The 11358-nt window shown below is 28.2% G+C and overlaps 2 protein-coding genes across 2 annotated transcripts in view; one reads left to right on the plus strand and one right to left on the minus strand.

Annotated features, from left to right (window-relative positions):
- LOC106681891 (leupaxin) overlaps window positions 1–7853 on the minus strand; it is a 208802-nt gene extending 200949 nt beyond the window's left edge. The window contains exon 1 of the mRNA XM_067049917.1: window positions 7724–7853. Within this exon, the coding sequence (XP_066906018.1) occupies window positions 7724–7736 (13 nt within the window). The 5' untranslated portion in view covers window positions 7737–7853. The remainder of the gene's footprint in view (window positions 1–7723) is intronic.
- A 349-nt stretch (window positions 7854–8202) lies between these two features.
- LOC106681882 (ellipsoid body open) overlaps window positions 8203–11358 on the plus strand; it is a gene marked incomplete in the record, with an annotated part of 25808 nt that continues 22652 nt past the window's right edge. The window contains 3 exon segments of the mRNA XM_067049916.1: window positions 8203–8377; window positions 8478–8681; window positions 8759–8956. Of these exon segments, the coding sequence (XP_066906017.1) occupies window positions 8375–8377; window positions 8478–8681; window positions 8759–8956 (405 nt within the window).

Below are 11358 nucleotides of genomic sequence, written 5' to 3' on the forward strand. Positions count from 1 at the left end.
TAAGGAGCATTGAGGATTTTACGAAGGATTTTGGATTGTAAGGATTGAATACGAGAGGAATTCGAAGGTTTAGTGGAGCCCCAAAGCTCAACTCCATAAGAAAAAATAATATTTGGAATATATTTTAATTATTGTTTTTTTAAAAAAGAAAAAGTAGAAAAAAAAATTGTTTCTTTGATTAACATATGTCAGTGTTTATATATCCAATCATGGATTAATATGTTCGAACATCATAGCCGAATAAAGCATTCCTCTCAATTAGATACTATTATTTTTTACTAATTTATTATTAATAATTAAAATTATTCAATAACTATAATACAGTAAATCATTGGGGGTGTTTTCTTTGCACGAGACTAAACCTCCACATTATCAATTATCAAAAGCAAATCTAATTGTTACAATAACCATGTAAGGCCCACCAAGGCGATCTGATAGTAAAAGAATATAAAAATTAAGAAAGAAAAAAGGTATTGTTTACTTGAAATTTGATCATTATACGTACAAGTATTGTATAAGACATATAAGTAAATATATGTTTGAAGGCCGAGATGTGACCTACAGCGATGTTTCCCTTGCAAACAGAGGAAGGCAGGGTGTGACATCACCGGGGACTGGCGGTTACCTCACCAGGCAACTATTTCATCAACTCTTAACAGTCCAATATTATATTTATAATTTTAACAACTCTAATAAAAACAATAAAAAATAAATAAATCTTAAATAGATTATGATTGGAGAAGTTTGTCGGGGGTTGCGGTCAGCAAAGAACAACATAAGTAAATAAATATGGTGAGTTGAACCTGTGTCAGTGAACCTGAATGGTAGGATGTCTTTAAAAAAATCAAATTTTCTCATCACAGAATATCATTAAAAATATTATACATGCAATACGAAGTTTGACTTTAAAAACAAAAGGTTTTTTCGGCAAGCATGGAACAGGCGGATTATTATTTGGATCCCTCCAGCTACATAACATAAACTCACTCCATCAGAAGTCTTCAACATTGTAATGATTGTTTAAAAGTATGCAAAGCAATAAACAGCTAAGAATATATGCGAATACAAAAAACATAGAAATGAAAATGTTAAAATAAAATAAAGTCCGTCATTTGCTTTTGTATTACATAGTGAATGTAACCTGAGAAAGGTTGACCTAGCATCGCTCAATTTGATAGGAATAAGGACGGTGAAATAACCTGAGAAAGGTTGACCTAGCATCACTCAATTTGATAGGAATAAGGACGGTGAAATTACCTGAGAAAGGTTGACCTAGCATCACTCAATTTGATAGGAATAAGGACGGTGAAATAACCTGAGAAAGGTTGACCTAGCATCACTCAATTTGATAGGAATAAGGACGGTGAAATAACCTGAGAAAGGTTGACCTAGCATCACTCAATTTGATAGGAATAAGTGGTTATTACCTACCAAGTCCTTCTCCTGATGGGCTAACAGTTCATCAGCTTCTGTTAGGAAATCGACGGCAAAGTCAACATGAACGAAATTCTCAAAAAGTAACCGGAGTCAGGAGGAATACTACTTGTTAATTCTGGCGGCATTGAAGTATCTTCTGCGTTTTCTATTTGCTAAACAAACTCGCACATTTGGAAACAGGAATGAAGTAGGTTAAAGGAGAGAGGAGAAGGGCGGCAATTGATCTTTATAGATCTCCTAATAAATTCACAAAAATAAAAAAACAAAACAAGAAAAAACTGTTTGAATTCAACACTCAATCAAATTAAGTGCACGTAAGCTGTCCGTAGCTAAGGTGGTCGAGGCGCAGGTCATAACCTAAAGACTGCGAGCGGCGCCGGTTCGAATCCGGCCTGAAGGGTAGACTTTTTCATTTCGTAGAAGCCTCACGAAATGGAAAACTTGACCCCCCACTTTATAGGTTGGTCACTCCAAGATAACCCCCCTCCCCCACTATGTTGGAAATGACCAGGAAGGGGGTCATTAAAAAAAAAAATTAAGTTCACGTAAACAAAGGACAAAGCACTGCATATTCAGAAGTTTAGATAGAAGAGGTCTCGTATCCAATCTTTACAATCCAAAATCCTTCGTAAAATCCTCAATGCTCCTTATTTTGTTACTAATAAAACCATCCATAAAGACCTTAATGTTCCTTATGTAACCGATCTAGCCCGAACCCGATATTATTCCTTCCATAATAAACTCCCTAACCACCCAAACCCACTCGTTTCTAACCTTGCTTCCTCTTCCATTCCTGGCAATCCTCCGAGGCGCCTGAAAAGAAGATGGCCTCGTGACCTTATATTGTAAACTGTTTTTAGAGTTCTACTACTGGGTAGTTTCTCTCCATCCTGTATCATATCATTATGTCATTATCATCAAATTTACTTGTTGTATTTTCTATACAGTTGTAAATATCAATAAATAAATAAAAAAATAAAAATAAATATAGAAGAGACAGTACTGGCTTCAAATAATTAAGTATTGGCAAACAAAATGTCGCCACTACTTCAAATTTGTCCATCCAGTGGACTAAAACATCCTTTTTTTTTTTTCCAATTTATAGAGAATTTTGCAAGGGGTGGGAGGAATGATTCAAATCATCGAGAATCGACAGTGCTTTATGACTGAAGAGAGTTAATCATTCCAATTCTTCCTAATGGTTTTGTTCTAATGTTAACAGATATAAAAACTAGCAGGCACATCTGTTCTTTATTTACCGAAAGAAATTAGTCCTTTATGGAAATACAAATCTTGAGTGTGACATTTTACGTTTTATAGCACTACCACGGAAATTTTCCAAGAAAACTTGATAAATACTTGGAGTAAAAATACATGGATGTTCTAATAATCGGAAAATAGCTACTTCGTGACCGATAACCGAATGAAAAATGTCCATTTTACGTGACTTATTTCCAGCTATTAGCAACCTTCTAAGAGAGTTATTTTAATAATATAGAAAGCCAACAATCAGAAATATTTTAAAAAAATCATGCACTATCCGAATAGCTTCTAATGTTCATTTTATACTAAAATAAACAAGAATAAATTATTACATACATTTATGATTGTCTGTATTTTTCTGAATGTGAACAAGATGGTCCAAGGGTGCGGTTAAAAATGAACAAAAAATGGTTGACAACTACATATTTGACGAGGTTTCGCCCCACTTTGCAAGGTTAAAAAAAAAATAATATGTTGGCAATATAAGATACAAAGAGGTAAAGTGATGTTCATTTTAAATCTAATAGCCTGTGTCGTTTCTTTTTAATATAAACTTATTATTATACATCTTATTTTTATTTCTTTTTTTTAAATATAACTTTTCACTTATATTTAAATAATTTTGAACCCAACCTCAGTTAACTTCTTTGTATCTTATTATCTTACATTGACAACATATTTTTGGTTGTTTTGTATCTTTTGTATCTTCTTTGTATCTTATTATCTTACATTGACAACATATTTTTGGTTGTTTTGTATCTTCTTTGTATCTTATTATCTTACATTGACAACATATTTTTGGTTGTTTTGTATCTTTTGTATCTTCTTTGTATCTTCTTTGTATCTTATTATCTTACATTGACAACATATTTTTGGTTGTTTTGAATCTTTTATATCTTCTTTGTATCTTATTATCTTACATTGACAACATATTTTTGGTTCTTTTGTATCTTTTGTATCTTATTATCTTACATTGACAACATATTTTTGGTTCTTTTGTATCTTCTTTGTATCTTATTATCTTACATTGTCAACATATTTTTGGTTGTTTTGTATCTTTTTTTTTAAGTGGAGCGAAACTTCGGCAAATAAATAATTTTTTTTTATCGCACCCCCGATCATCTTCATATTCAGAGTGCATTATCTAAAGTTTTGTTTCTATTGAACTTTTTGTTGTTTAGACCCTGTGTTTGAAAGCGAACGAGAATCGAAACCACGAGACAGAATTAAGTCCAGCCTAATGATGACCAGAAAAGAGCTTTTGGCAAAAGAAAATTGAAATCACTAAGTTAAAACTACAAAAACATTTCAACATCTCTTACAAGTTTCAATGATTGCACTTATTTTTAATTTTGTGTCATATCAACAATAGAACTCATACAAACAATAAAATTTTTTAAAGTTATAGGTGAAAAAGGAAAATAAGATTGGATGCCAATGTATTAACATCTGATGCTCCTAAACGATACCAAAGACAAAACAACATATAGAACACAAAAAACATCAAAAATTATTGTAACTCTCGTTTATTTTATTATATCTAAATGCTGATAATTATATGGGGGAAATAACGGTTTCCATTTTAGGGGTGATTTTTTTTTCATAATTTAAGGGGAAAAACACAAGTGACAAACCACAAATTTGAGTTAAGCCCCGATATCAAAACTGTTTTAAATTTTTACAGATAAAACAGCCCAAACCTTAAAGAAGTCCATGGAAAAAAAATTGGTTCAATAATTAATTCTCATAGTTAAAAGTATAATCACTTTAAAATATTAATTACTTTAATGAGCTGCTAAAATGATAATTATATTTAATAAGTTTTTAAGCATGGATAGCACCAATTATTTAATTTAATGAATGATAAGAAATATTTAAAATGTTTTTAAACAAAATTATTACTTTTTAGTACAAAATTTGATAAAAATATGAAATTTAAAGGAAAAATTATTTCACCAATTTAAATCTATAAACAAATTGTTCTACGTTTCAAATTGAGTCCATGAGTCTATACTCGAATGTGCAAATGGTCATCATTTGTTCCTGAGTATTGTGTTAGCCAAAACGTAGAACATTATATTTATAAATTAAAATTGGTGAAATAATTTTTCTTTTAAATTTACCTGCACCTTAAAGAAATTTCATGTAAAATTATAACCTTTAAACCATTTCTCACAAAATAAAACGAGAATTAAGTTCGCAACAATCTAATGGAAAAGAGATTAAAAAGAAAAATTGGAGAATGATCAAGAGACAATAGAGGTTTAAAAATTATTTTTAAAAAATACTACACCTTATTAGGCCATTTTTAAAAGGAAGATGGCTGAAGGAAGCATTAGAAGCTAAGATAGGACATATCGCAGGTAAAAATATTCGAATAAAAAGGTGGAGGGACAGAAATATCAACCAGAAAATAGGTTTTCTGAATAATAATTATAAAATACATTTAAACCCTTTAAGGGAACAGTTCTTGATAAGTTTCAAAGAGGAGAGGACTCAAAATGCTGACAAGAATATTATCATTATAATGATATGGGTCTACGACATAAGTAATTGAAAAAATAGAACAACTCACTATTTTTGTTGGAAAGAAACATAAGTTTAATTTAACATGTAAAGATAATAAATTAAGGTCATAAGAACGAACAGATGCCAGGAACGTTGAATAGCTAATTGAAAATTTGAAGTCATTAGGTCATATGTAACTTAGCAATAACTTTTTTTGACTGATTAGTGAAGAGCTGTTTGTGGAAAAAGTAATTGGAATTACTTTGGTCCAACTAGTAATTGTAATTATAATGGCTCTTCGAGAACTAAAATTATCAATAGTAACTACTATTAGCTATAATTTTATTTTAGAAATTTCAAATCACACAAATCGTAACCGTAATTATAATTGATAAGGATTCAGTTCTCAAGAATAAAACACTCAAACAACTAGCTTACTCTCTAATGAGAAAAAAATAAATGAATTTTTTTAGTTTTTAAATAGTTCAGCCCTGGACAAGGTAATATAAGGTTAAACCAAAAAAAAAATGATTATACTTAACACATGAATGGGTCGTGTTTTAGTAATATTGTATAACATATTCAATAGATTTAAATAGTTTTAAATCATTAATTTCTGTTGGCTAAATAAATATAACTATAAGAGTGATGCAAATAAAATAATTTTAATGACGTCAGAAATCAGAAAAGTTTAAGTAAACTAAATTAAAAGAAAATAACATATTCACATAAAATAAATGCACAAGTTAAAACTATTTTGCACAATTATTTTCTAAATTGAGTATAACAAACTATTGATAATTGAAAGAGATTTATCTGCTTTATCAAAAAATAAAATTCTGCTATTCTCAATTGAAATCTAATTAAATAATTAACTAGAAATAGAATAGTTTAAACAAGTTTATCTAAATTTCATTATCAAAAGCAACAAACAACTGATATTAAAATTCCAAGGTTAGTAAGAAGAATAAATTCAGTAAGCCCTTAAAAATTATATGATTTCCAAGGGCTTCCCGAATTTATAATCAATAAAAAATAAAATAAAAACGATAATAATGCTAAACGAATAATATTATCTAAACAATGGTTTTCATTATTATAACCAAACTACTTAAACTTTCCTCATGACTGGAGCCAATAATAAGATTACATCAATCATGAAGGTTGAATCAAATGATTCTAATCATATTCTTCAGTCCATGCTATAAATAATATTTTGAAAAAATAAAACAGTATAACTCTCCATTTCAAACAATGCCAAGGTCATTTCAATTCAATGAGAATAGACTTCAACTTGAGTAAACAAATTCCATGCCTTTTATGGATAGGCCTATTGTAACAGTAAAGGTTTCAAATGATATTCAAACTTAAATGTTAGCCAAAACTATCAGAATTAACATCATTAAACTCAAAATTAAATTATTGGAAGTAAAACACTTTCTAAACAACACTAACATACAGAAAAATAAATAAAACTTAAAATCAAAACAGTATTACTTGATCAGAAATATATTCATACAAGGAGCCCAGTAAAATCATTTCCATACATGAAAAACACAAAAATTGGAGTGAATTATAATTGTTAAAAGTAAAATCTTTAGGCAAAGATAATCCGGAAATAATTTTAAAAAACCTTATCTGAGACAATCGGAAAAATCCACATAACTTCAATAAATAACAAAATTTGGTACCAATATAATAGCAACTGTTTAACTTGATTGACAAGAACCATGTTAGTAATAAAGATGCTATTATCTATAGCATTTTATAAACGGTGGGTTAAATTGATAAAACTAGACAACAATCATTGCAAAAAACCTCTATCAAACTTGCAGCTATGATAGGCATACTCTATAAGCTTCAATAATTTAAAGAAAACATATCAAACCCAAAAAATAATGCAAATACTCCTTGATATGACAACTTTCCATATCATATATTTCAATAACAAAACTTTATAATTTTAAAATGCTATAATTTGAAATAAAACAATGCCAGTAAAAATAAAAATAATTAAGCAGTCTGCAACTATAAAAAAAAATATTAAATGAAAAAATCACAATAATTTTTATTGTAATTGAAACAAATAAAAGAGAGATTTCGGAATCAAAAACATATAACAGAGATAAGCTTTATCTTTATGGCTTTGAAAACATGACAAGATTACAAGAATGTCACAAACAATTAAATCACATCAACTACAAATAGTACACTATAAATATAGAAATTAAAATATTAAATCTCATGGAAATAAATATTATGATAGTCTTCTGGAAACCAACTGTCAGAAGGCTATATAAATTGTAACACTAATATTACTATAATTTCTAACTGAACAATTCCTCAAAAATTGCTATGTTATGAAAATAACAATCAAGCTCACTAGGATTTCCAACAAATACATCTTAATAAAATAAATAAAAAGCAAGTCTTAAAAATGGTTTTATGACAGCAGTTAACAAATAAAGTTCAAGTGCCCCTCATACTTTTTCATCAAAAGAAAATTACCACTCACCTAAATCATCCATTGTTATTGTCTCTTCCAGGCACTAATTCACATAAAATTTTAATAGAAAATTACTACAAATTCCCCTAACATAAAACACCACTAGACACACACATAACCACCGGACCTTCTCTTCAGATAACCTACTGAAAAAGTAAATACATTTTTTTAAATATTAAAAAACCCAAACCTTTATTTAAATTTGTAAAAGAAAAAAATTAAAATTTTTAATAATATTATTAAGAATAATTTGAAAGAGAAGAAACTAGTAAATTAATTATAGTGTAAATAGAGTTAACTTTGATATTCTTATTTCTCTGAATTAGGGAGTAACAAAAATTCTTAATCATTCCATTGTAAATAAAAAATTATTTTGAGCATTATTTATGAATAAAAATGTTTTGAAAAAATTAAAAAAATAATTGTAGAAAATTTATGAAAGTGTTTTTTAGGTGTATATTGGGATATAAAGTCAGCTGCGTAGAGAATTTGATTTTTCAGCTGGCCTGTGTAAACATAACGAAATGGCTTGGTTCTGTGTGTCGGTCTGAATTGTAGAGTATTTTTTTTTCGAAGTCTGACTAGTTTGTATTGATTCCTAACGCTTCTAGTAGTATGATTGACGTCCTCTAACTAGTACGCGCTGTATCATCTTGAGAAATGGTGCGTTCATCATTCCTCTGCTTAGCAGTTGTTACATATATATTTAATGTAGTCATTTATTTTATCTGTTATCATACTAATAACTTATTATATCATGTAGGATAGTGGAACAGAGTCTCTTACCATTTTGGATAGTTTACTAAAAGAGTTCTTTGATTATAAGACCTCAAATGAGAGAAAACAAGAAATTGAAACAGTTCTTGGCGAATTTGGAAGTCAAAGAGATGCCTGGAAACATTGCATCTATTACTTAAACAACACAACTAACAATTTCATATGCATGTTTTGCCTAGCAACACTAGAGGTGAGGAAATCTCCATTCAAAATCTCAATTGTGAGTCATGGTTCGTTATCAGCTTATGTCAATTAAATTGTTTTCAGAAAATAATCACTAAGCAATGGATGCAGCTTATGTGGGAAGAAAGATCCCAATTGCGTACTCTCCTATACCAGTATACCCTTCAGAGACATGCCATGGTCCCTGTCTTCATCAGAAACAAACTTCTGAAACTAGTCGTGGATATCGCTAGATATGATTGGCCTCATTTCTATCCCGATTTCTTTTCTAATATCCTCACAGTAAGTTACATTATGCCTTCAAATTTTAGTTTACTCTGTCATTCATAATTTATACATTTTCCATCTAATTGTTTTAAAGTACTTGTTGATTTGTTTCCTTTATAAACAAATTTCCATTTATTCCATTATACTTGATTACTCTCTTCTACCAGAGCATTCAAATCAACTAATCAATAGTTAACATTACTGTTTAGTTAGTGTTAAATCAGTTGATTTTAATTCCCATAGCTAGTTCCATGTACTCTACTCTAATTATTTGTAGATATCTATAAGATTAGGCTGAGAAGTAAATTAATAACACTGCTTATTAATATTTTTTAAAATATATATAAATAGTATTATAGAAAATATAAGGTTACCTGAAATTCCATGCACTCGTTAAATTTAAAGCGTTTATTTGTATTTAAATGAGATTTTTAACCTCTTGATGCAACTGTTTGCCGGTATACAAACCATGTATACAAAAATAGGTATTAATATTTCACAATTAAAAAAATTAGTGTTGGACTATTGTATAAATATTAGTTTCTCATTTGTTTTAGTGTTTCCAATCGGTCGAAACCAAAAATACAGAAAATCCTAAAAGTTTCTTTTAATTTTTTCAATAGGAATTAACAGTATGCATCTTTATACAACACACATTGTTTTTTTAAATTATTATTTATACTCTGAAAAATCTTGTAATATGACATTTCATATCACATGCTAAAGAGTATGTTATGAAATTGATAGGAAAAAAAAATCATTTTATCAATATCATTATTTTAATATTTTTGTTCATTCATATATTTAAAAAAATATTTTAGAAGTCTAAAGATTCCCATTGTAAAAATAAAAGTTATTACTCTTTTGTTTTTTAGCTTCTGTTATTTATTTTATTAACTAAACAATCCTGTTATATTTACCTATGGCAAGTAAAATTAATAAAGTTATAATATTGCTCTGAAGTATCATGGTTGTAAATCAATCATTATTTTATTTGTATTTAATTATAAATATGTATTTTACTTTTAAAAGTTTTATCAAAAATATTTGGGTTGAAATCAAAAATGGGGTCAAGAACATTTATATATACCTCTCTTTCTATGCATTTAATTATTAAGAAAATTTAATCGCTTTTAAAAATTATGTATATGCAATATTTTTTATCCCTCTTCCACCCTTGTTTTTGATAATTTTTTTTTTTTATGTTGTCATAAAATTAATTATTTGTAAATTATGTAATAATCAACAAATCAGTTTTTTGTAAACTGAAGGGATTTACTTTATTTGAGGGACACTAAAATGTCCTGTACCAAAGACAATTATAATAAAACAAATAAAGTTTTATCAGAAGATAATTAGTGGGCCATATAAATAATAAATGATTACATGGTCGTGGTGCCAATCATAGGAACATCTGAAAATAGTGATTTATTAGTTTATCTAAAACTAATTTTTTAATTTATATAAAGCTTTAAGTTTTCAAAACACGATGCCATTATTTTTGATACAAATTTCGCTTGTCAATTTTATTTTTTCAAGCATATTAAAATTTTTAAGTAAGTTGAATACTCCTTAATTTCCAGCTCTGAATAAATAAAACGAATAAATATAATTAATCAGAAATGTTTATTTAGTTCTTTTATTCATTTTATATTAATAATAATTAATAAATGATTTACTTGTTTTTGGGGCAATCCCCATACAAATAGAGTTAGCCTATAAAGTACATAATTTAACAGTCATTGTAGTATTTTTACAAAAATGGTGAATTAAAAATCATTTATATAAGCTAATAACAAACAATATACCCAAACTGGGATTATCTACATTAATCAGAGTGAAAAAACAAAACAAAAACGACATTGCTTATTTAATAAAATAAAATAAATAAGAACTATACATCTTATTGTTAAGATAGGTATCTAGTTCTAAGTATAAGGCTTTGTGTTACATACATAAAAAGAAGTTTAAGATCCGATTGTGAGGGCACAGATAAAAATTCATTCAACTGGTTTTGGTTAATATAGCTTAGTTTCAGCATGTTCTCGGATGTCAGTTCTCATGATTCGAGGGGCTGTTTGTTAAAATGGATATATTCTTTTTAGGCTATGTATTTTGAAAATAAATGCAGACTCTTGCTTTCTTATCTATTTTATCAGTTCTTTAGTTCAGACTGTGTATCTTGGAAAAAAAAAAATAATCCTTCATGTAATGATTAAAAAGATTAAATGATGAAGCATTTTCATATTAGCTTATTTTATTATTGGCATTTATTTAATATTAATATTATGTGGACAAATAGGCAGATGGACTCATTATCCAATGTCGAATTTGTGTCATATTTGCCATCTGGACATAAAAAACTTAATCTTGATTAACTTAAATAAATAAACTTGATTAAATTTAAATAAAATTCT

This window comes from Halyomorpha halys, unplaced genomic scaffold, assembly GCF_000696795.3.
Source record: "Halyomorpha halys isolate HHAL.00 unplaced genomic scaffold, Hhal_1.1 Scaffold21.1, whole genome shotgun sequence".
Lineage (NCBI taxonomy): Eukaryota > Metazoa > Arthropoda > Insecta > Hemiptera > Pentatomidae > Halyomorpha > Halyomorpha halys.